The sequence below is a fragment of the Chelonia mydas genome, chromosome 14, assembly GCF_015237465.2.
Source record: "Chelonia mydas isolate rCheMyd1 chromosome 14, rCheMyd1.pri.v2, whole genome shotgun sequence".
NCBI lineage: Eukaryota > Metazoa > Chordata > Testudines > Cheloniidae > Chelonia > Chelonia mydas.
The window spans coordinates 12,545,990-12,572,868 of NC_051254.2; the positions used below are offsets into that span (position 1 = coordinate 12,545,990).

At 40.0% G+C, this 26,879-nt stretch overlaps 2 protein-coding genes across 3 annotated transcripts in view; one reads left to right on the forward strand and one right to left on the reverse strand.

Moving 5' to 3' along the window:
• Positions 1-1,152: 1,152 nt before the first annotated feature.
• UTP18 (UTP18 small subunit processome component) lies at positions 1,153-26,828 on the reverse strand. Of its 2 annotated transcripts, XM_037913906.2 has the most exons (15): positions 26,690-26,828; positions 26,186-26,485; positions 19,918-20,048; positions 19,642-19,737; positions 18,522-18,598; positions 18,180-18,265; positions 16,800-16,925; positions 16,146-16,320; positions 15,503-15,603; positions 13,628-13,718; positions 11,853-11,976; positions 7,534-7,708; positions 3,800-3,942; positions 2,902-2,969; positions 1,153-1,312 (listed from the first exon to the last, which is right to left on the reverse strand). In XM_037913906.2, exons 2-14 carry the CDS (start codon positions 26,444-26,446, stop codon positions 2,945-2,947), a joined length of 1,611 nt encoding a protein of 536 aa, XP_037769834.1. In that variant the 5' UTR covers positions 26,447-26,485; positions 26,690-26,828; the 3' UTR covers positions 1,153-1,312; positions 2,902-2,944. The 2 variants fall into 2 exon arrangements, with proteins under 2 accessions (XP_037769834.1, XP_037769835.1); XM_037913907.2 differs by lacking the exons at positions 26,186-26,485; positions 26,690-26,828 and adding an exon at positions 21,395-21,576.
• The window catches only part of MBTD1 (mbt domain containing 1), a 55,713-nt gene continuing 55,421 nt past the window's right edge, over positions 26,588-26,879 (forward strand). Inside the window, exon 1 of the mRNA XM_037913902.2 lies at positions 26,588-26,729. The gene's annotated coding sequence lies outside the window, so the exon portion shown is untranslated. The remainder of the gene's footprint in view (positions 26,730-26,879) is intronic.

A 26,879-nucleotide genomic window follows, 5' to 3' on the forward strand; every position in this document is an offset into this window, starting at 1 on the left:
TTTTAAAAAATCCCTTAAATATGTATATATGAAGCAACTTCTGTTGGTCAGAGAGGTAACAGAAGCTGTTTCAATAAAAGATTACCTCACCCACCTAGTCTCTAACATCCTGGGACCAACATGGCTACACCATCACAGTATATGGTATGAAGCACACTAGCTTTTCCTCCCTTAGCTTACAAAAAAGGTCGATAGCTATAACTTCAAAAGATGCTGAGAGCATTAAGAGTTGAAATCTGTATTTTTCCCCTACTTCAGGGATGAAAATGCTCAAAATGAATTCAGTACCTTCTTTTGTACTTCCACCTTCACTGGAGGCTTAACAGTGATTCCATACCTACCAATTACTTTAGTAACTAGAGCTATTCTATGGCTAATGATTTGTTACCGAAGTAAAGTTGAGTTCTTGATCTCTAAAGTGCACTGACTCAAAAAAGGTTAGGTGTTAATTTTTCCTTCTGTAAAGTGGACAATTGTATTTAAAAGACCTCTTTGCTCCACTTAAAATTGTTAGCTAATACTTAGTGATCACAAATCACTACAATTATGCAGTAACAGACTTCTATTCACCTTTGTCCATAGAGTCATAGACTAAAGGAAGGAGCTAGGAAACCAGTTCAGACCAAGCAAGGAGTGAAATTAGAGATGCTGTATATTTTATCTCCAGTGATGAAGCATCAGCATCTATAAAATTATCCCTGCTGGTTGACTCATGTCTGAAAAGTTTCATAGTTAGAAAGTTTAAGAGTCAAACAGATAGGTGGCACCTCGGGAAAATAAAGTATCTTATGATTAGCCAGTGGTTTCTGCCAAGAATTTAAAAAAATAATAATAAAAAAAAATTCAGATGTACAATTAGTTTCTTATAAGATGTATTTTTAGGACCTTAAGGCCAACTTGGGTTCCAATCGCTTGGAAAATATCTTAAATGCTTAATATATTAAGCTGGTTAAAATTCAATGTGTTTAGCTCATCTCTGGTACTGCAATACTTGATACTCCTAGAATAACTAAAAAAGAATTAAAGTGTTTGCTGAAGAGGGAGAGATCACAGAGTGGGATTAGCACACCAGCCATTCAAATCCTACTTGCTTCCAAGAACACTTTTCTTTTTTTTTGGCGTAAATTAGAGGTTGAAAGACTTGTCCGGAAACATGTTATCAGGTGCTTTTATTAAGCAACACAATACTCACAAAAGCCACCAAACAAGCACAACATTGGAACTTTCATAAAAAATACAAAAGTATTTTAAAAATCAGCAGTTTGTGCTGTTTTTTTGAAATCCGTATACTTGTAACTGAAGATTACAGCATCTGGGGAGAAAACAGTACAGAGGAATACGTTAGTATCTGGAAAACGTTAGACACCAGAGAAAGTGAATATTTGTTTGACGTTTACATATAAAGTCAGTGCCATTGTTCCCAGTTTGCACTGTTCCAGGCATTTGGGTCAAGTGATCTACAGTATTGGGTTACTGGTGGAAGCCATCCAGCCGACGTGTAACGAAATGTGATGAGATTGTATTGTACCTCTTTTAGATACACAGGTTAAATGGCATAAATACCACACAGACACTGTCTAAATTAAACCTTTTTTTGGACACCTAAATCAGTCAGTTATCAAATCATGCTAAATCAATATATGGCAACTGTAAACCGATTTATGCATCTCCACACTGAAGCCTGCAGTGTAACTATTCTATTGTTTGATAATATTGAGGCCAGAATATTTACAATACACCTCTACCCAGACAGAACGCGACCCGATATAACACGGGTTCGCATACAACACGGTAAAGCTCCGACACCCTGCTCTGAGCAACATGTTAAGGGTGCCGGGCTGGGGGGTTGGATAAGGGGCAGAGAGTCTTGGGGGCAGTTAGGGACTCCCCCCCACAGGGTCTGGGAGGCAGGAGTGGGGGGGGGGGCACTTTTGGGGGCCCCGCAGTCCCAGAGTGGCCCGAGGGATTAGCTGGGGGCCGGGAGCAGCCCTCTCCGCTTCCCTCGCCCTGGCCCCTGCCGTGTCGCTCGGGAGAGGGGGCTTGGAGGAAGGATCCCCCCCACACTCACCGGCAGCAGCTGAAGTGGAGCAGACCGGCCCCAGCCCACTCCCAGCCGTGGCGCTCCACTTCCCGCAGCAGGCGAGTCCGGGACCTTTCCCCAACCCCCCGCACCCAGCGACACGACTGGGGCCGGGGCAAGGAAAGCGGAGCAGGCTGGGGCCGTGTCGCTCCACTTCCTGCTGCCGGTGAGTGCGGAGAGTGTCCTTTCCCCAACCACCCCGCACTCACCGGCAGCAGCGGGAAGCAGAGCGCCGCGACTGTGAGGTGGCAGAGTGGAGCGGGCTGGGGCCACCTTGCTCTGCTTTCTGCCGCTGCCGGTGAGTGCCTGTCAGGGGGCTGGAGTCCCTAGAGGGGGCAGTCAGGGAACAACTGGAGGGGGGCCAAAGCAAGTTTGATATAATGCGGCCTCACCTATAACATGGTGAGATTTTTTGTGTCTCTCGAGGACCGCGTTATATCGAGGTAGAGGTGTATTTACAATATATAGAGCAGGGTCTTATTTGTAAGAAAGGTGACAAGAAATTAATGTCTGATGGGGTAGTATGTTGACTAGAGAGATTCATTAGCAGAGCAGCAGAGATTGGAGCCTGTTTGGCAACAGTTTGTTCCTTGAACCGTCATTAAATTCTGCCTCAAGTACATGCAAATCATGGTAACTTGTACTACATGCAACCTGAAGATTTTTTTTTTTTTAAAAAAGAAGGTAAGAAATATGAAATGCCTCCCAAATTTTCCCCCCAAACACACCAAAGTGAAGTTTTAATCAAGGGAAGAGGAGCAAGATCAAAACTTATGTTTCCCCAGAATTATGCTATTAATAGCTGACCCAAAATGACTTACATTTTTGTGATTCAAAGAAACTTTCCTCATACCGTCTCTCTTCTTAGAAATCCGAATAATGTTTCAACCTGAAACAAAAAGTTAAGCACTTAAACCAAACCACCTTACAAGCTGTCTCCTCCTCATTGTGGGAGACAGACAACTTTCATTATTACCGTGTCTGGAAACACTCGGTATTCTCATGTATAATCCCAAACATTTCCCCTAGAGTATATTTTACTACAGAGAGCCTTGTTACAAGATCATATATCAGGCTAGTTTGTGGGACTGTACAAAGTATATTCTTCAAACGTTAACAGCTCAGGGAAGAGATGCACATGAAGAATCAATACAGATACGCTGTTCCCAAATTCATATTAAAGGAGGAAGTGACAAGATGCACACATTAACTATCTTTTTTTGCAGTCTTACTGTTGTAAGCCTTATCCTCATAACCGCCCCCAACACAACACTTGTCAACAAGTCTAATTTATATTGTGAGATTTTTAATCTCTAGTTAGGAAGCTTTAAATAGAGAGGGGTTTTTAAACTTGTATCTCAAATAAAGGTTAGAACAATTCAATCTATGCCTTGTTCAATCCTTGGCCTCTGCTGAAACAACTAGGACTATTTTTGGTATGGACATTTGACTAATATGTGGACTAAACCGCATTTCATCGTCAACTGAAGTGACAAGATTTGCTCTTTGGAACTTGCAATGTGTCTTATGCAATGTATGAAGTATATACTGTGCTTGACAAAACATAAAAGCTAATTAACTTGAGTCTCCAATTTGAGGTAGTGCCCTAGAGATCAAAGACTATCCTTACCATACCAGTCTCTGTAGCCATCTATTCCCCTCCTTAAATACAGTAAAGTGTCCTTAAAACAAAAAAATTGAAGTTAATTTAATACACACCTATACAACAAAGCTTTGCCTTTGTTGTTTCCTATGGAAAAAAACCCACTTCTGGGAGAGAAGTCCATCGACTGAGCAAGATAAATGAGCTTTCTTCTGAACACTGGGAAGTTTGAGAATACAGTAAGTGAAGGAATGTGTACCTATTAAGAGAAAGATATAGTTATCAATTATAACTGGGTAAAAAACAAAAACGACTGTAAAAAGGAGTACGAGTGGCACCTTAGAGACTAACCTGTCATTATGCAAGGCACTGCATTTAGCCGTATGGAGTGGAAATCTATCAACTTCATGAAATTGGTTAGTCTCTAAGGTGCCACTAGTACTCCTTTTCCTTTTGCGAATACAGACTAACACGGCTGCTACTCTGAAAAATGATTGTAAGTTTCCAGAAGCCATGCAGTAAAAAAAAAATTATAAAAGTTTAAGTGAACAGGATACCTCAATGTATCCACTTTAAACAACTATTTTCAGAGGGGTATATTTCATTTAATACCAGCATTACATTTCCAGGACATCCTTTTTTGCACATTGAGTTCATTTTTGGAAAAATGAATGATTACTTTAAAATGATTCTTAGCACCAGGACTAAGGACTAATATTTTGGAGACGACTGTAGAGTTGGTTACTATTAACTAATTTAACATTATTCAGCAACTCAAATGATGTAACACTTAAGGTACATTTAAAGCCCATAATAAAGCATCAATATTCAATTGACTCAACCTTAAGAAAGTAGCCCTTTAAAAAAAGAGTTTCATATAGAGGTATGTCTTTGCTAAAAGCAGATTCACTAAAATGTTGAAACCTTAGCACTGTTGAAATGAAAGCCAAATAATTGTTACTGTTCAGTAACGCTAAATACTAAAAAGTACACAATAGGGCTGGGAAAAATCCATTTCCATGTGGTAGACAGGAAGTATTACTTAGCAAGTGCCATCAGCCTGTATAGAACCTAAGCTTTTATTATTGAAGTTACAATATTATTCTAGCCTGTATGCTCAGGAAGAGAAAGAGAATCACATGTTGAAGGTTAAGTGATATTCTATGCTATTGTCCTCCCAAGTCTGCCGGCTGATGGCAACAAGGAGGCAGCAGTAAAACAAACAAGAAATTAGCTCAATTTCATTCTGCTGTAGCTTGGGAAATTGAGGAGCTACAACAGAGGCAGTCATCTGAGGATTTAAGAGGCTTGGGAAAGGTTAGATTAACAGAGATCCAACATCAACTCCAAGGCTGTGGATCAGGAAGAAAAAAAAAAAGTGATCCTTCTCTCTGCCTTCCAGTAACTGAATGAAAGGCTTCAAATTTAATCAGACCTCTACTTAGGACTACGTAGGATGGTTACTCAACCTGGAGGCTACCAGCAGCCATTTCCCCTCTCACACTACCCCTCTGCTTCACAGGTATCACAAAGGACATATCAAGCAGTTATAAAAATTGGGATATTGTCTCAGAGATTCAATCTTGTGAGTGAACAAATGCCAGTGCCTCTTAAATCTACCAAAATCACATTCAATCGTCATTGTGCACCTGCTGAGCTGGAAGTTAAATCTTTCCTCTGGGCTGTTGTGGCCAGTGTACGGCTTAATGAGCCTGGAGTGTAAGGGGTAGACTGGGTCCCCCAGGACCCCTACTGGCATTTCAACATTGCCAAAGGTAATCTGCTCGAACTAGGGGTATTCGTGTACTCCCTGGCTTAAAGAGGTTTCTACAATATACAGGGTTTACAGTCTGGTTCAATGGCTCTCAGTACCTCCCACTGTACAAATTGTTCCAGCACCCCTGAATCAGCTAGTCGGGAAAGGAAGCCCCTGCTTGTACCTTTCTGAATAGTCCTGTGTTCTTAAAGAAGTGAGTATCATGCACCCTTCCTGACTAGTCAACACATCAGTGAAGCAACCCTGGTGATCCACCAGCACTTGCATAACCATAGAAAAATAGCCCTTTCTGTGGATGTAGTCTGTGGCAAGGTGGTCTGGTACCAAAATAAGGACAGGCATGCCTCAGGAATGCCTCAAAGTAAAGAGCCTCAGGAATTTACCTCAGCTGAAGTCTTTATAAACTGGACAGAAAATGAGACAATATATTATTTCCTCTTTCTTTCCAGCTTTAAGGCCTATCGTACCAAACAGAAAGCCTGGTTAACAAAGCATTAGCATCTATTTCTGAAGATCTTCTCCCACTTTTTACCCCATCCAATCTGAGTTCATATTTTTTGATTGATCGAATAGTTTTCAATTTGTCTTGACTTCAGAAGCTTCTCCTTGTTTTGAGGATTAAAATATATCTAGTCTAGAACTAATCCTAAACAGGCCCTGACAGCTCAGGTACTAATTCAAGGTATCATCTTGTCACAACAGCAAACGTTTTCTGTATTTGAAACAGATTAAAAAAGGTATTTTGGGTGCTCACTTATCCCTAATACACTTCTTCATAGATTTAATGGGCCAATACTTCTACAGTATTTTCACCTCAACATCACTAGATACATGCATTTAAATTATACTGATTCTTCTCTCATCAGTGTAGTGCATGTCATTATCTTGGGATTATCTTTCATAGCTTTGTTATGTGATAATAGAACAGTTTTAAGTCATTTTATACACTGAGACCAGTCAGCTAACCTCTAATTTTCTTCCAGTCAAGCATTTTAATGACACTATGTCTGGTTTCTTTTCATTAGAAATAACAGGTTTAGCTCCATTAAGCATTAATGTGATTTGACTGCTACCACAGTACTAGTCTAATGAATACATATCATGTAGTCTTGCCTCAGATTTACTGTGGAGGATCTCTGATATGCAGAACCAAAACCAACAGACCAAACTACATCTTTCAATTTGAATTTACGCTGATTTCAGTAGCATCTCAAACTACTACAGTTAAGAACATGTACATTAGTACCACCCTATTTGCCTAAAACAGATAATAGCAGCATGGAGAAAGGAAGGTAGCTGAGCTTTACTTTACCAGCCTTATCTTCATGCCAGTCAGAAGCAGCACTAAGTTCTCAAGAACTCAGTTCAACCGTCCCAGCTGCTGAGTAATTACAAGAACATGAGGACTGTATGTAGGGGTGTGTTACTGTATCTTCCAGTTAAGCATTGGATACTGCTTAATTTAATTCCATTTTATTTTTTCTAAGTGTGGTAAATCCTATTTTAAAAAGCAATTTTTAATCCAATTTTTTTATCAATGGACAGCTCTATCACTGGCTACAGAGAAAGACGACAAAGGAAGAACCAAGAACCTCAAAGAGCTAGAGAAGAAAATCCATAATGAAGAGACTGCTACAACTAAAGGCTGCATTGAAATGCCGGTAAAGAAGTCTGAATAACTATAATGTACTTAGCAGACGGTTACCCTTGGCGTTCAGATCGTCAACTAAGTACAGCTGATCAAAGAGGAAAGAAAGTTTCCTGAAGGCACTGGAGTGAACCAGATATCAAGGTTAGGTTAGGCTCTTCAAGGCAGAGACCATCTTTAAGTTATGTATTTGCACAGTGCAAAGGAAACTGGGAGTAGAGCCCCATGGCACTACAACCGTACAAAGAAAAATGAAAAGTTTAGGGTGTTTGTTCCATAGACCTAGTATCAGATAGCAGAAGGAGGCTGGCACAGGCGTATACCACTGTTAACAATAAAAGCACTTCCCTGTGCCATTATCCTGTTCAATTTAGGTATTTGCATCACAGCAAACCTTCACTGAAAAGAATAAAGGCTTGACTTACCAGCTTGACTGCATCATCTGCTGCACTGGAGGCCACTGCCAAAATTTCTGTGGTGGGATTGAAGGTCAGAGACGTAGCAGCTGTAACCAAGTTCATTATAGCTTTAACTGGTTTAGGATTGGTTTCTCTGAGGCAAACATCATGGGTATACACATTCACAACTCCTGAACAGGAGCTAGAGAAAGAAAGAGAGAGAGGGGAAAATAACTGACAGTCTATTCAAAAAGACCACGTGGAAAAGAAACATTTTCTCAGTTTGTGACATTAAATTTTAGATTATATCAGAAGCAGTTTCATATCTACATATACCATTCAAGTAAACCTAAACCCTTTTTTCCCCCCTAACTGAATATTTACTAATATCCACAGTAACAGCTAAACAAAGCATTAACTCTCAAATGTGAGCCTGGGTCCTTAGTTCAAGCTGTGGAGGTCCCTAGTTCAATTCTAAGTTCTGAGGTCAGACTACAGGATAATAATGGTCCCTTCTGGCCTGGTTATCTACGAAAGACACTGTGTAATACCTTTTTATAAAAGAGGTTAAGTATTGTAACCTAGAAGTAACAGCAGTAAAGATGAAGTATTCTGAATTCAAGGTTATAAGCTATACACAATTAAATGAACATTCTGAACTACTAGTTTCCAAATGGTTACTCACTTTACATGTCACAATTCTAGACACTTATTCTGTTTAGAAAGTCTCATCTGGAGCAGGCTAACAAAGATATGTCATACTGTGACATTATTGACAGGAACTGGGAGGAAGGTGTGTGACCGGAGACAAACAGGGATTTTACATGTACTGCCTCCACCACGGACAGTGTTCAAGTCTCTGACAGTAAGCTCAGGAGGAGGGTGTGATGTTATTGACAGGAATTGTGACCATACAGATCATTGTTTCAACCAGGGTCCTATGGTTGCACCAGGTCTTGTACAGAGGTGGCCAAGTGGGGTGTCTATGGAAAGGTTGTAGTTTGCTGGTTATGATTATGCTGCCTGTATGTATCATTTTTGTATTTGAAGTTACGAATATTGGCAATGTTCTTGTTTGATTTTAAGTATCCTTAGTGAAGCACTTGGTCAGCTTCTTGAGAAAGGACTATTCTCAGTAAGTGCCCCATCAAGAAACACTTAACTGACAATGGATTTTGGGAGATGCCAATCCACATCTGAGTGTTCCTGGGAACATTCAAACAAACGTGTAAACAATGGCATTGGTCTGCAAAAAGCTCAATCATCCATAGACATATGACTTGACCAGGTGGCTATAGACTCCATCTTGTTGCTGTGATTTTGCTCAGGAGAACAAAGGAGTTTCCACCCACAAGAGAGAGAATATAAAAGGCCCTGGAAACCCCTCCATTTTGTCTTCAGCTGGCTCAAAAGATAGCCTCTCCACCCCAAAGAGATGCCTGAAAGAAACTGGAACAAAGGACAGTAACTATGAGGGTTGAGTGATTGCTGGACCCAGACTAGGAAGGAGTCTAGCCTATGAAAGAAACTTATTGGAACATCTCTGAGGGTGAAATTTACCTGCATTTAGTTTCCTACTGTATTAAGCTTAGACTTGCGTGTTTTTGTTTTATTTTACTTGGTAATTTACTTTCTTCTGTCTGTTATTGCTTGGAACCACATAAATCCTACTTTTTATATTTAATAAAAATCACTTTTTACTTATTAATTAACCCAGAGCAAGTAATTAATACCTGGGGGAGCAAACAGCTGTGCATCTCTCTATTAGTGTTACAGAGGGTGAACAATATATGAGTTTACCCTGTATAAGCTTTATACAGAGTAAAAAGGATTTATTTGGGTTTGGACCCCATTAGGAACTGGGTATCTGGGTGCTGGAAACAGGAGCACTTCTCTAGCTGTTTTCAGTTAAGCCTGCAGCTTTTGGGGGATCTGGTTCAGACCTGGGTCTGTGTTTGCAGCAGGCTAGCATGTCTGGTTCAACAAGACAGGGTACTGAAGTCCCAAGCTGCCAGGGAAAACGGGTTCAGAGGTAGTCTCAGCACATCAGGTGGCAGTCTTAAGGGGGTCTCTGTGACCCAACCTGTCACACATACAACTGACAAATATTATAAATTATTTTCTAGTTACTCATTTAAAGGATATATGTTCAGGTTTAGATCACATCTGGAGAATTAAGAATGTCCATACTGGGTCAGACCAAAGGTCCATCTAGCTCAGTATCCTGTTTTCCGAAAGTGGTCAATGCCAGGTACCCCAGAGAGAGTGAAGAGAACAGGTAATCATCAAGTGATCCATCCCGTTGCTCATTCCCAGCTTGTGGCAAACAAGGCTAGGGACACCATCCATGCCCATCCTAGCTAATAACCATTGATGGACCTATCCTCCATGAACTTTAGTTCTTTTTTGAATCCTGCAATTCTAATGGTCCCTTTCTGTGACTACAGTATTCAGGTCTGACCCACAATACAAAACTGTTACTAGTATTCCAGCTACTGAAACCCATTATTGATTTCCTCCTCATGGAAAGTCACCTTGTTCAACCTACATTTACTGAAATAATCTTATCACCGAGCCAGTGATTCTCTTCAAGATGAATCAAACCATGGTCAAATAATATCAACTGGTCATTACCTCTACGTATAATCTAGTTTAAAAAAAGGGTTTTAGGCAAAGAATCATATCCTACTCCAGATGCTTTGGTAAGTGTCACATATTATGTTTGTTCAATTTAAACAAATGCAGTTCTAATCCTGAGTCTTTAACACTGCAGCTGTATGTAACAAAGCCATAAACAGTCTGAAGGTTACATCAATTAAAAAGACAGAATGAATTCCATTTTTGTATTCGGTATGGTCTTAGAATTAAGCCCTCTGAACAGTTATAAAAAGATGCAAGAAAAACTCAGAAGTTCTGTGCTGAAGAGTGCACTCCACTAAAATGGATATAGTAAGGAACAATGATTAAAACCCAAATTACATCTATTAAAACACTCAGTATTTCAAATGGTATATAAAGGAGACAAACTGAATAATCTGCAGTTTTAGAAACTTATGCAGACAAGATACAGAGTATTTTCACCTTACTAAATATAGGGATCTAGAATCTTTCAATTTCTTTAAAACCAACGAAAAATAGGTTCTCAGCAACTAAGACAGACCCCAGTTGCTGGACTGGGGAATTAAGAGACTACAGGAAAGTCTGTATTTAAAAAAAAATTTTTTTTTCAAACTCTGAAATCATTTCAATAAGATTCCAGTTTGATGTACCAGGCTTTAAATAGTATGTTTTTTTCAAATTCCTTTAAAAATATTTTATAATGTTTTTTCTGCTCCCCTGTTAAAATTTTACCTAAGGATCTTTTTAAAGCAAGGGTAGACTGATTAGGGAAGCAGTGAAACTGACCACACAAGAAGTACCAGCAAACATTTTTCCCCATCATTTTTTTTCAAAACATCTTAGTAAATACTCAATTTTTATTAGTGCAGTTTTCAAATCGATGTGCCTCCTTACAAATCAGTGCTATATTAAAAAAAAAAGAAAAAAAAAAGAAAAAAAAAAAGAGTCCAAACAAGGAGTTAACTGTTAGAGAAAGGAGAGAATTGGGATGAGATTGAGGAGGAAAAAAACCTTGAGCTGACATTTATCAACATGAAGTGGTCACAGGAATCCAGTTTGCATTTTAACAGCTCTGTAGTTAGACCACGTTAATAGTGGCTGCACTAGTAAAAATATGCAGGAAAGAGTCAAACGTTACTGGCATTTAGAAAAAAATCCCTATACTAGAATCTTTGTTAACAGATCACAATTCACCTACAACTACATGACTTGAATGGAAGGAAAATGGAGAGATTTGGTAATATTACAGTACTATGGATACCTATGGTACACAATTGTTAGGTGTTCATGAGAAAGAACTAAGTCCATGCAGCTCCCCACCTAAAACTCAGGCTATGTCTACCCTGGCCCTTTTGTCAGTCAGGGGTATGGAAAAAAAAAAAAAAAAAAAAACCACACACACCCCTGACTGACAAAAGTTTCACAGAAAAAAGCATGAATATAGACAGCGCTTGGTCAGCGAGAGATGCTCTCCCGCCAACATAGTTGCTGCCGCTTGTTAAGGGTGGTTTAATTATGCCAGCAGAAGAGCTTTCTCCCGCCAGCATAGAGTGGCTACATGGGAGAACTTACAGCGGCATCTGCAGTGTAGACATAGTCTAAATCTAGTCTCACCTCCTATTCCTTTACTTACCACATTGTGAACAGTTTACCCAAGAGCACCAAAATGACTGAGGAAAAAATAGGACATTGAAAAACTTTAAAATGCTTGGTTTATCATCACTTACCCACATGCCACATACTGGCCATTTTTTGATACAGCAAGACATGTTCCACGCAAGCAGCCTTCATCAGTGAACCTGTTTAGACAGCGCCTACTTTTCACATCCCAAATGAAAACTTCACCCTCGTCTAATTATGAGCAAAGGAAAAGTAACTGTTAATGAATTCTACTGTATAAAACCTAGTAGCAATTACATAACCATGAAAAAATTGGGCACGATCAAAATTTACTTTTAAGATCTACTTTAGAGAAATCTGAACCATGCATGTCTAGAAATATCTATGGTCTCCAAGTTCGTCAGAATAGTAGGAAAAACCGACCCCCCACACACCTGGAAAACAAACTAACAAACAGGCTGACATTCAAATTTCATACTTGCAAATCAATTGTTTGTACACTCTTGAATAAAGATAAAGGAGTTAACACGTGAAACTAACTTAGCCTAATATGGCAATTCACTTCTATTTATGCTATTTTTGGTACAAAAAAAGGCATGCGTCTACATAGATACCAGTAAAAACGTATCTAGCCAGAATTACAGGCCACTATCATTCCCATTTGGTATGTACTAGATTTACCTAATATTAAAGTATTGTTTTAAATGCAAGTCCCCAAAACATTAAGCCATGTGAGTCTGTATTCTCCACCCAAGTGTTCTATAACATAGTCAAAGCACAGCAAAAGACCCTGCCACAGCCCATCTTCAGGGGCCTGAATAAGCTTTTAAGTTAAACTAACAGAAATCCTCCTTCTGAGGGAAAGGCAAGATCACCTTGAAGGGATAAGAGTACAAAAAGCAAGCATAGTCAGATGCTTCAATATGCCATACCAGTACAGAAAGGCTGTTAGTACACTTTGCTCAGAATTCTCTGGTACAGCTAGGATGTATAAGTTAACATGCATTGTTTTCTTCTAAATTGTTGCTAAAATTTTTTCCTATGTGTGTCACCTTGCTTTCAGCTTCTCAGTTTGTCCACAATTGAGGAATGTCAGCGTTTTGACCAGAATTCAGTCTCCCATATGTAGTGTACAGTGCACTTGGTTTTGTGTTCTAATCGACACAGCCAACAGCAGCATAACGTCAGACAGCAGATAAGTAAAGAGGGAAGATATAAATCCTCAACCAGAAATAATGAGCAGCTTTTTGATTCAAAGCAGGAGAGGAGAAAGCTGAATATACCAACTTCTTGTTAGAGGGTTTCAAAAAGGGTAAATTTCAGTAGTATCTCTCTTTCCCTCTTAAGCGCCATAACTTCCAAAGTAGGAATAGTAAAGAATTTTCGTGGTGGTCAAATATGTATCAGCAAGTGTGTCAATTCAGGCCAGTAAAGTATTCCCATTAAATATTACAGAGTATGATGCAAGCATTCACCTATAATGATTTTTCTTTAAAAGCAAGTTCAACAGGATATGAAAAATCTAGTTTTGCTAAACTATAAGTAGTACATGACTGTCAAGCATTTTGGACATAATCCTTGTTCATCCTTCTATTCTGCTCACCATCAAACTAACTTCCTTTCATTTGCCTTCTTGCTATTTTACCCTGTATTCAACAATCCCTTAATCTTTTTTGGACATCAGTGACGGATGACAGTATATGGCCAAAAGTAAATTAGGGTTTATATACATATTTAGAGAGGTACATGGAGTCTGAAGCTTAAGGGTATCATTTCCAAATGCCACTCTAACAGCCTAATCAACTACAAATAAAATCCATAAACTTTAGTTTTCAAAGTGATTGAATCTGAAATTAATGTTAAGAAAACACAAATGACTTACCAGAATTTGTGTAAATTTTGCTGCTATCTGGAGAGAATGCTGATGCAACAGCCTTTCCATTTATTTTCATACTGCCAATCAGCTCCTTTGTCTAGGAGAACAAAGAGTAACAATTATTCAGAAGACCAAGAGAAATCAGATCTTTGTCACTTGTGGAAGTCAAATATTGCCTGAATTCCCACCCACCAACCCTAATATTTAATTATCAGAATAAGTATATCAAAGAATATCTGATTCTTGCTGCATCTAGCAGGACTTGGGTTTTACAAACTCAGGCTCCAATCCTGCTCTTGCTCTTCACAGGCACATGGGTCCCTCTGCATAGAAACAGTTGCAGATCAGGGCCACAGGGAACGTTAATAAGAGTAGTTTATTTTGTGCAATTGCATCTAACCAATGATTCCAGATTTAATTTGAGGCAAATTTCTCTATAAATATTTTTCTCACAGGCAATATATGAATGATATTGATTCTTTTCTGATTCCCATCATAATGCACTACACACAATTATACAATACAACAGAACTGTTTGTAAGTATTCAACTGGAGAATACAACTGGGTCTACTGCATTTTGTGAATTAGAAGTAAGCTGATTTTAAAAGGTAGCTTCCAAATCCATTAGAAAATATTCCCTCCTGAAACAGGTAACTTTAAATGCTTTTAGATAAGTTCAAGACTATTGTTCTCTGCTGCTGTCTCTCCCAAAACTTGCTCCCACAAAAGGGCAAAGTAATCACTCTTGACTGTCAGATATTCAAGGGCAGGGAGGACACCTATAAAAAGGAAAAGGACAATCTCTTTTCTTCCGTTTTGTGATACCATAAAAAAAAAGTGTTAATATTGCTTAAAACATGAACACATTAACTTATATTAAGTATTTAAACCTGTGCACAGCCTACTCATTTTTGACAGGGTATTTCATCTCCTTTGTGTGTTTTTGGCTTGCTCCAAATACAATATGAAGATTGTCATTTAACATATAGTATTCTATGCAAGATTCACTTCACTAAGTGAAGTGAAAATGTGTCAGGACAATTATGAACACAACAGGAAGACATTAAAATCCATGAACACCTGAAATAGCTCACTCCCATTTTTCTGACACAAACATATTGCTATTTACAAGGTTTTACGTGGGTATTTTTTGTGCTTCTCCCCAAAAAAAGTGCATTGGTGTTTTAATGTGAATACAAGAGCTGGATGAAACGTGAATGTGAATGAAAACGTCTAGAAATCTTCAGAGCGAAACAGCAGTGTAAGTTTATCCATAGCCCCACTGATGTGCCTCATATAGTACAGGTTACTGCAATGGACAGTATAGTTCAGTCTTCATTACCTGCTCACTTTTAGGTACCTCTGCCAAAATTAGGGCCATTGGGGTAGTGATTTTTGTCATGAATACTGTTTTCCCACTAAGAAATTGCAAATCAGTCTATCACTACCAGATGGATGGGACTTCAAACAGAGTTGAAAAATTTCATATCCATCACCAGTGTCATGAGTTATCCAGTTCCACTACTAACCATGAACAAAATTGTTTTAAGAAAAAACTCTGCCACATACAACCCTTTTTTTAAAGCAACAGTCATATCATCAAAAATGGTGCACCTTATTTAGTGTGTCATGGTAAAGCCCCTTCATTTAAAGTACAGAAGTATTTTCAAAATTAAGCAGATGCAAGAGTTAACGGTTTCCAAAGAGCTACAGATGATATTTTAGATTAGCTGTTCTCAGCCTTTTCTGTGGTGGACAACCCCTTGCTCCCCCCAGCATGCCCACTTAGCAATATGAACTGTGTAATCACAACTCCTTGATTCCATGACAACATACCCCAGGGGTTGAGAGCCCCTGTTAATGACAAACAAAACAGCTACCTTCATTGCCAACAAATGAAGATAACCTGAGGTCCCAGTAAGCAGCAGGAACGATCCATCTGGAGATACTTCAAACTTTCTGATAAATTTCTCTTGCATTCCTTGAAGAAAAAAAGTAAACTTTCAGAACTTTAATTTACACCAATGAGTTTATCACTTTGTGTATCGTACAGCTTCACTGTGAAAAGTGTGCATCTCATAAAGGCACCTGTTTAACACTCTTCTCTTATATGGATGAGCTGTCTCTTCAATTAACAAGATCGGGCTGGCTGATAAGCTTTAAATATTTTGTCAAGTTTCATATTCTATCTGGCCTAAGCATAACACAACTGATAGCCAACCTTTTAAGAGTTCAGATTCTAGAGAGATTTGTGTTCAAGTTTTATTTTAACAGAATATTCTCTAAAAGAGTTCAGGCTTACAAATAAGATTTTGGCAGAGAGCCTCCTTAGAATATTGACATATCAGAGTGTCAACGAGATTTTTTTAAAGTATTGCAACATGTGTATATACTTACTACATTCAGAAGTGACTGAGATCTATAGTAAATCTGGATTGGTACCATTAAGCATTTTACTTTTTCTTTCAGAAGTTTTATAATTGTAGACCTTAAAAAGCATTGAACATCGCAATAAAACCTCACCTCTTATTTGTTGAACAGGAATAATATTTCCACTCATCATGTCATACACATAGAACAGTTTACTGCGTGTACCAGTAGCTATAACTTGTTCTCCATCAGCACTGAAATGAGCCTTATAGACTGGAAAGCTTTCCAGATGTATGCTCTGTATCTTTGGATTAGTTTTACCATCCACCTTCAAGAAGACAGAAAAAAAGTTGTTTTTGCTCTTCATACATTCATTTGTAATGTGCCTTTCAGATATATTTCTGTATGCAAGTACAAGAATCAAGAATGTGTAGTCAATACCAGCTGAAAAAAAAAAAATCGCTCCATTCAATCCAAAAGAAACCTTCAAATTATGCAGCCTGAAGAAAACAAATTTCACATATTTCGGATGTGGCCAAAGTAAAATAGATCACAGGTGAGAACAGTTTCCAGATAGAGACCCTCAATTAAGAATATCCCACCCCAACTCCAGCCAAACAACTCAGCCAACCATAATTCCTATGGCGACACATGGAGAGGTGGATCCCAGCAACAATCCTATCTAATGCTTTTTTGGCATAATAAAACTTATTTTATATTTAATATAGCCAACACTTTAGAAGCACATTAAAAAAAGTGATCCACTACCTCATTGTTCATTTCACAAACTCAACACAAGCTGCTCACCTGAAATAGTGATATAGACCGATCTAGTCCAGCAGTCATAACTACTTGTGCAGAAGGATGGAACTGCACAGTTCTCAGTTTAGCATCAGAAGGACGTTCATTATTAGCGTCCAAGCAATTTTTCATCTAGAAAAACACCAGACCAATGTGATTTAAATGCAGTCATTAGTTCCCTATCCAACTGCATGTCCCTCCTCCTCTCCAACTGCATGTCCCTCCTCCTCTCCACTCATGGAAACAGGGCTTAAAGGGATTTCAGCTTCACTGATCTTGTAGAGTACAGACGTGCAGGAGGGACCTTGGGTTAACCTTGTAAACATTCTGCATAACTGTAGAATATCACCTAGTTCAGACATTAGACTAAAAGGTATTCTGAAGTTAGTTTTCATATTTCTGTGCATTAAAGAGTGTCATCCATAGCACACTATGGAGTAGCTGTAAATAAGGTTTCAACTGACCTTCCATTTTAAGTCTAATTTTGCTTTTCCTCCACCTCAACTTTTGAAAGCCACAAAGGAATGTCAAACATAAACATAGCACAACAGTGAACAATAGCCTCAGTGGTAGAGATAAGTTCTTCTATTAATAAAATAGCAAAATGCATCACACTTTTTTTTGAAAAAATAATCAGAAAATAGTTTACCCCGTTTACTACAATTTAAAAATTGGCAGTCTGCTAATCTGGAACAATATAATAATCTGAAGCAGACTACTTGTTTCAGTAAGAGGGTGTTTCAACATGGAGTGGATCACACAGGGGGCCTCAGAGGACTGGGGGTATAGAAATCTCTGAATTGTTCTGCAGAGGCTCAATTTCAATTAAAAAAATAAGTTTCTAGCTATTATAATTACAAAGAAAACATTCAAAGTGTGAAACAAGAGTACTGACTGAACAGCTTGCAGAGACGCTGAAACACCTCTGAGGGGTAGAACGCCTCATTTATTTCAATGTGTAAAAAAATAAGATGCCAATAATAATTAATGTTGACTTTAGGGTACTCCACTGCTCAAAGCATGTAAGAAAGGAGGAGAAATGTTATGAAGACCTATACCAGTGTCTCCCAAGGTAGTGGGAGGGAAGAGAAGAGTACTGAGGACTAGCCAGGGGGTACAGATGTAAGAATTGAGATAAGTAGGTCTTTAACACCACATGACAGACTTACAACCCTGACTAACTGGCTTCATATTTCTTGGAGAGGGAGTGGGAGGATTTCAGCTTTCAAGAGTTTGGGAAACCCTGCAGTAAGCAATCCACAGAACCACTGGCAAACACTGCTGCCCAAGCAGCAGAATGGCACTACTTGTGTTATAAAATATGTATACATATATCAACAGTAACTATATTCAAACACTTTGAAGGAAATGAGAGGGTAGTTTTACCTGTAAAATGCCTCTTGGTAAAGTCTCTGATGCAGACACAAAATTGCCCGTCTTGCGGAGCAGCTCATCATCTTCATCACTGTCATCTAATTAAAACAGATTTAAAACAGCTTACTGAATGTACAATTTGTTCCTGAATCCCCACATAGATGTTCTTTAAAATTACCTTGTGTGTTCTCTGCATAAGCAAAAGCACAGAGAGAGCACAAAGCAGCAGGTATCCAGTATACAATTAGAACAGGAAAAATGCCAGGCAATGAATGAATCTCTAAGAGGTCACACAAAATAAAGGAACATGTTGAAAGAACTGAACACTTTCCTAATGTATTTAAATAAATTTACCATCATTTTCACTTTTTCTGGCTTTCTTCTTGTCTTTCTGGGCCCAGAAAGGCACTCCTCCCATAGTTCGCTGAAATCTAAAAGAAAAGAGAACTTTCATACGCCCATTCTTTCTTAATAACCTGTATATCATGCTGCCAAAAATTTTTCAGCAATTTTTAACACAGTAATAGCGAGACATTAAAACACCCTCCCAAACAATCTCATCACCTCACTTATATACAGCAGCCACAATCTTCCTTTGCTGCTTTTAACAGATCTTTTCTACTCCAGCTTCCATTAACTGAATTCACTACATAAAAATCTGTGAACAACCTAAACCATAAGACATACATATATAAAATGTTCTCTCCCTCAAACAATGAGGGAAATCTAGTTTTCTTAATAAGGTTTTCTAATGCTTGAGTAGGGCAGTGATGATTTTAAATCTGAGCAAAATACTTAGCCATTTATGTAAAATTCAATTTATACAAAGACTTGCCTACATAGCTAAGTTCACATGCATACAAAAAGGGTCCTTAAATGTAAGGTAATATACACAAATGTGCAATAATAAAGGCACATAAATATTATGCTATTTGCATAATACTTCTGTTTGGTTCACAATTCAAGTCTTTATTAAACAATGCACTTTTTCCTGCCTAAATTGCAATGTGAATTGATTTATTAGTCTCTTTCTTATTCCCAATTGTTCTGTTGCATACAAAGACAGCTAACGTTCCCCCTGTAGGGCTGGATGCATTGGATTGATGAAGCAACATATCTACTTACATATGACAGATTTTACGAAGCCTAAATTTGTAGATTATCTGCTCTACCATGTTGAATAATTGTAAGGAAACAGAAAAAAGACTGTCTGCTCCAAGGACACAAGCAACACAATTACGAGCTAAGAATGTAGTTTTTTTCATTATACTGGTTATTTGTTAAGTCCTAACAACATGATTGATGCTGTTGGAATGAATTGAAGTTATTTGCCTGAATTCCTTGGTCAAAAGGAGAAAAGGGCATCTTAAATGCTCCTAATAGGGGGAAACTGACTTGACCACAACACATCTAATCTCATGTTACTAAAATTAGCAGCAAAATTATGTTAACATAATCAATTAACAATTCTTACTGTTCCTGAAGTCTCTTTTGAAGATTTTCTTTGGTAAGCTTCTTCTCTGCATCACTTTTCATCATGTCTTTCCGATAACGATGGGTCATGTCAACTCTAGGAAACAGACATTCTATATGTTAAAGCTTTGCAGAAAGTGTATTAACAGTCCTTATTTTCTTTAAATCTTCAAGAAGCAGCCATTTAAAATAGCAAACTCTGTATTTCTACCAAGTCTTAAAGTCAATATCTCTATTTCCCCGTTCCCAGGATTACAACCTTAGGAGCTTAACTCACATTTCCTCGGTTTCATCTTCATCATCCACCCATGCTGGTTTTTTAGATGGAGGAAGATTATCTTTTGCTTCATTCTCCACTTCTGAGTCACTGGAGTCCTCTTTCAGAAGATTTCCCGTGACTACATCAAGCTTTAAAAAACCCATATCATTTGGTCAAAAACATTGGTCAAATATAACAACTTTAAACAGTAGAAGTTTAAGACATTTCTCCACAAGGGGAGAAAAATCAAGAACAGTAAAACCACCACTCTTCCAGTGTTGGAAGGCTGCGTGGGCAGCCAAGGTGGATATAGAGAGTGTAGTTCCTTCCTCCACAGCAAACCAGCCCCCTCTCCCTGATATTTATCTATCACCTCCCACAAGTGCCCTCCCTGATGGGAACGGGATGGGCGCCTACCACCCCTCCCATAGTCCATTCCCCACTATTTCTCATAAAAGGTGAAAGTTTAGAAAATAGTTTATTTATACTAGAAAATACATAATAAAATAAAATCCACCTGCCTTTTGCTACTGATAGATTAGCCTAAACCAGGGGTTCTTAACCTTTACTGCAGCCTGCACCCCCTTTGGTTCTCAAAATATGTTCTTGCACCCCTTATCAAAAATTGCGGAAGTAGGTCAGTTCTTTAAACCTAGATATATTTTTTGTTTGTATATTACAGTAATCATTAAAAAAATATATAATGTTAATAAATACACAGGTTCAATGAAACAAAGCAGTTGCACTTAGGTGCCTGTGCTTAAATTGTGTTTTTGATTATTTACCTTCTAAAAAAATCTGGCATGTCTCGCACGCCCAGAAAGAGTATCTTGCACCCACAGGGGCTACGTGCACTCCAGGTTAAGAACCACTGGCCTAAATCAACAGGTTCCAGAAATGTAATAAGATGCACCTTTAAACAAGCTATTCCTATATTCTTTTACTCTTAATGCCCTGTGCACCATGGGAATAAAGGGCAACTTCCCCACTAGATCTGGGAACTGTTTCTGCCTCTAAACACATGTTCACTACATCCAAATGCCTGCAGCAATAGCCGCTACAACCTGAAGCAGTTTTACGCTATATTTAAAACTGATCAGAAAAATAAATCATAAATAAATTTAAAGAGATTTAGACAGTTCCCTATGCCATTCTAGTAAGGGCTCCCCGTCCCCTCCCCTCCATACTTCAATTGAAAGCTCAGGCCTGGTCTAGGTTGACAGCAGCACATATGGATATGCACTGCAGTGAAAAGTTGGCTGTGTCCACAGTGCAGTGTGTAGCTAGCTACACATGGCAGTGAAAGGTTCTAGCAGGGGGAGGCAGCAGGACACTACACCACTACCAATAGCAGTGTAGCGGAGGGGGTTGCTGAGTGGGCACCTAGGGTGCATGCTCACAGGGTTCTGCTGTGTCTTTGCTCGCCTAAGCAGTGCCTCGCCATATGCATTGCTATTTGTGCCCGTGCTGGGGACAGGGACTGCAACGCACTTACTCCATGCATGCGGAAAACGTAGCCAGCCTTGGGAACAGAGATGCTCTGCCAGAGCCAGCATGACCATTTTATTGATTTTTAAAACATGAGTTAAATCTATCACACAAATTGAAGTTGGCTACTAAAGCCTTCTATGAAGCACTACTTCTACATCCTTCTTGGTTTCTTGTTATAATTTTGCACAACTCTGTTAATTAGCTTCTTGAATGCAACGCGTTCATCTTTGGTGGCTTCTCATGTGTCCGGTACTTCCATTCCTTCAATTGATATGCTCATTAGTTCATTCACATGATCAGGCAGAAGGCGACTTCTTTCAGAACACAAAATTCTATTCAATGATGAAAAAGAACACTCAGCTGTAGCTGTTGTGACTGGGAGTAGCAAGAGATGAATTCCTACTTCTTTCAGCCCAGGAAACGTAGCTCAAAGATCGGGTCGAGCCACTAGTGATGATAAAAAAAGAAGTTGAAGTCAAATCTTCATTCATTCATCGCATGATATTCCATCCTGTGTTCAAATTCTCTATTCTGTCCTGATCACAAGGCTGCCTCATTGTTGGTAGTGCCTCACTCCACTCAACTGTCAGTGTTTTATAGGACAGGCATCTGTAAAAGCTACGTAAAGGTTGAGTAGAATCTCATCTTCGTAGATGCTTTCCAAAGCCAGTGATAATGGCTGGAGTAATTAAGACAACAGCCAAGGATCGCTCATGAGAAAGCCAGCGGGTTTTCCCAGATTGGACTAATTTAAATGTCAGTCCCAGTGTATCTTCTATATTTTCCAAGATATTTAGTCTTTTTGGACTCTTGCTGAAAAAAGAATATAACGAAGACACTACATTTATAGCCTTTTTAATGTCTTTTGAAGATCCTGCAGCTCATACTAGTGCTAGTTGGAGTAGATGGCCTCTGCAGTGTGTATAGGAGAGATTAGGGTTACACTTTTCTCTGAGCAAAGCTTGTGCTCCACCATGTCTTCCAGAGAAGTTTGTGCATTTGATGGAGCTGCAATCAGCCATCTGTTTGGGGTCCAATTGACAAGCATTTAACTCTAAGATGTGGGTTGTCACAGCTGCAGCCAATGTGTCTTCTATAACTTGAACATCTAGAAATGCATCTACTGGCCTACCACTGACATGAAGTTAACGTACACAGTGACTTAATACTTGATGCCCATTTGCATCGGTGCATTCATCAGCCATGTATGCAAATTTTTTGAATGTGGCGAGAGAGTTCTTTACTTTTTCAACTGTTGAGTCTTTCACTGTTGCACCACATGCATCTAGCCAGTCAGTTGAGTTTCTTGCAAAAAGATAGCGAGCATTTGCTGGTCTTGTTCGGAACCAGCGTTCAGCTTCAAGATGAACAAGTGTCAGTGCACTTAACACTGGCCTCCAGTTTGTAGTGTCTGGTATCTCTTGCTTAAATAGAAAGTATGATGCCACGGCCATGTTTGTTTGCATGAACTATGTTGTGTCTCCAACATTCTTAACAGCCTCATTAAGTACTTCTAAAATTGGCTTTGAAAGTAGGCTTATAAGGCTTTCTGCATGTTGATGCAGTCCAGAGGCCTGGTGTTCTGCTGCCTTTTCACGTAGTTTGTCAGCATTGGCTTTGCTGACTGGTCTGACAAACCAAGCTCCTCCACTTTTACCAATTATAGCATTGGAAAGCTTTCCTTCTTCGTAAGCTTTTTTGCAAGAGGTGCACCAGTAGCCATCTTCTGTAACTTCAATAAATGGGAACACTTTGACCGACAAACATCAGGAACTGCCTTTAGGTTTTGGAGACACTGTTTCCTTCAGTAGGTAGTTGTATTTGTGCTTTGGGCTGGTTGGATGTAAATACACCACTTGAACCTTCAGATGACATGTTGATATATTCTTGGTTCTTGATGTGTTCTTCAGCTTGGTTAGTTTTTGAGGCCTTTGAGTGGAAAAATTGTTGTACTGTTTTTTGCCTATTCATTTTCACTTTGACCTGCAACATATAAAAGATATGAATAAAGTAAATGTTTTGTTAGGATAATGCAAATTTAACACGAGGATAATGCAAACTACACCAAAACAACAGGTCTAGATTTTTTAAAAATTTTTTTTAAAAAAATGTATTTAATTTAAAATTGACTTTTCAAAAGTAAGCCATCATGGGATAAGAGGGAAGTCCTCTCATGGATCAGTAACTGGTTAAAAAGATGGGAAACAAAGAGTAGGAATAAATTATCAGTTTTCAGAATGGAGACAGATAAATAGGGGTATCCCTGAGGCGTCAGTATTGGGACCATTACTGTTCAACATATTCATAAATCATCTGCAGATTTTGCCATGATACAAAACTATTCAAGATCGTTAAGTCCAAAGCAAACTGCTAAGAGTTACAAAGGGATCTCACAAAACTGGATGACTGGGAAACAAAATGGCAGATGAAATTCAATGTTGATATAATGAAAAGTAATGCACATTGGAAAACAATCTCAACTATACATACAAAATGATGGGGTCTAATTTAGCTGTTAACACTCAAGAAAGATCTTGGAGTCATTGTGGATGGTTCTCTAAAAATATCCACTCAATGTGCAGTGGCAGTCAACAAAGTAAACAGAATGTTGGGAATCATTAAGAAAGGGATAGATAGACAGAAAATATAATATTGCCTCTATATAAATCCATGGTACATGCACACCTTGAATACTGTGTGCAGATCCGGTCACCCCATCCCAAAAAAGGTATATTGGAACTGGAAAAGGTACTGAGATGGGCAACTAAAATGATTAGGGGTATGAAACAGGAGGAGATTAAAATGACTGGGAATTTTCAGTTTAGAAAAGAGACAAAGGGGGGATATGATAGAGGTCTTTTAAATCTTGACTGGTGTGAAGAAAGTGAATAAGGAAATGCTATTTAATCCTTCACATAACACAAGAACTAGCAGTCACCCAATAAAATTAATAGGCAGCAGCTTTTTAAAAAACAAAAGGAAGTACTTCTTCACACAACAAAGTCAACCCGTGGAACTCTTTGCCAGGGAATGCTGTAAAGACCAAAACTATAACAGGATTAAAAAAAGAACTAGATAAATTCCTGGAGAATAGGTCCATCAGTGGCTATTAGCCAGGATGGGGAGGGATGCAACACAATGCTTGGAGTGTCCCTAGCCTGTTTGCCAGAAGCTGGGAATGGGCAACAGGGGATGGATCACTTGATGATTACCTGTTCTGCTCATTCCCTCTGAAGCACCTGGCCTTGACCACTGTTGGAAGACAGGATACTGGGCTATATGGACCATTAGTCTGACCCAGTCTGGCCACTCTTACGTAAAAATTAATTATAATAACAAGAATGTTTAGTACAGAAACTCCCCAACATAATGACCACTATAGCAACGATGTGAGATAACCACCTTGGCAAATAAAGCATTTTAAAAGTCTTGGCCTACTAGGAAACACATGCATAAAAGTTTCCATTCCCAGTCACAAATCTAGCATTCTGGAGCAAAGTCACTAAAATATAGTCCAACAAACATTTATTTAACATGCCCCTCACTTTTCCCTCCACTGCACCCCACTCACCGCTGTTGTCCTTGGTCAGTGGAGACTCAGAGTTCAGAGGTGCTTTCACATGAGTTCACCTCCAAGGTGGAGGGCAAGAAGGCACCTTGGTCATTCCTCCAGCTGCTCACTGTTCACTCTGGCCACTGTTCATTGTGCCACTGTTCATCACTCTGTTGCCAATGGCCCTGCGCCATCACCTTCTGCGGCCACCTGCCACTGTGACCTCTGCAAGTTGGTCTCTTGAGAATCCACCCAGCTCTGGGTGATTTCAGCTGAGCTCTCAGTGGAGGAACCTCACTGCTAGTGCAGGCTGGGCTATGTCTTCCACAGAAATACTGTCCCACAGCAGGTCTAAGCACTTAGACCTGATTATCAGTGATTTCAGCTGTAGTGGTTGCTTAACAAAACAAAAGACTATCTATGGAGCTTTGTCTTTCAACAGTGGAGTGGAGCAGGTCAAATAGTACTTGTGACTCAGGCAGACCATCAAGCAAAACACCTGTCCCCACCCGCTCTCCTGATGCCCTCAATCAGCACAGGCTAAGTACAGTTCTACTGCCCTTTACTCATACATAAAGAACAACAACATTTCACCCCCCCCCCCGCCATTCAAGTGATTCGTAACCTAACCCCAGCCAAAATCTATCACTTGGGCAACACAGCTCTGTTTACTGGATACCTAGTTAGATATTAGGTGTGAATGTAAATACAATCTGGTCCTGAAGCCTTTCGCCCCAGCTCATCATTAGGTGTCAGAGAGAGCTCATTTAGACTTTGCTTACAAACCGTAATTTGAAATTATTAAGTTGGCCAACATCACCGAAATGAATGTACTTACATTGTCATAAAAAAATAACAGCTGTATAAGGAAGCTAGTCTATGTTCATACTTTTCAAATCTACTCTTTTAGATACACATATTTTATCACACACTGTATATGCTTTTAAAGTGTGTATTAATGTTTCAGTTTCAATTCAAATTTCCAAAGTCACTCAATTGTCATGTAACTACTTCACAAAACTTAGGGGGAGGGGTGTCGGGGAAAATTCGGGGGGGGGGGGGGGGGGGGAAGAATCACTGTTCGGGCCCCAGGTCTCGGAGGGCAGGCAAGGGGGACACAGGGAGCGTAGCTCCTCCCTCCGCCGCAAACCAGCCCCCCCCCCCCTTTTCCATCATCGCCGCCTCCTCTCTCAAGCGCCCTCCCCGCCGGGCACCTACCTCACCACCCCCTCGCCGCCTCACCTGCCTGCCCGGACCCCGCAACCGCTGCAGCAGCGCCTCCTCCTCGGCGCCCTGGCTGCCGCCGAACACCAGCTCCTCCAGGCACCGCTCCACCGCCGGCCTCCCGGCCAGCACCCGCAGGTGCCGGGCGCGTCGGGCCTCCTCGCCCCCATCCCCCGTCCGCGGCGACGGCCGCCACCGCTTCTTCGCCGCCCGGACCCGGCCACGCTTCCGCGCGGGTCTCCGACTAGCCGCCGCAGCGCGCGCCGGCTCCCGCTCCATGCCGACCGTACCGAGCGCCGAAGCAGGCGGCGTCGCTCGCTAACCGGAAGCGGAAACAGAAAGATCTGTCTCCCACGTGACCACGTACTTACCTCACCAGCCCCCCGCCTCTTTCACGTGATTCACTCCGCTACCCTTCACTCAAGACATTCTCACATGACCCATCCTTCTCTTCCACGTGATAGGCTCCCAGGCCGGACTATTCTATTGCCCCTACAGACGGGACCACTTATAACGACTAACCTTCTGGACGGTAATACGGGGCTCAGAAGCAGCGAGTCAGGTGAACCGGCCCATTGCCAGGCTGTTTTTAGCACGCCGCTTCGCACCCCCTCTCCACAAAATGGTTCGGTCCAGAGGGATACGGCGAGCGAGGAGGCTCCGAAGACTCGGGGACCCAATGAGAGCGCGCGGCGGGCTGGGCGCTGCGCGT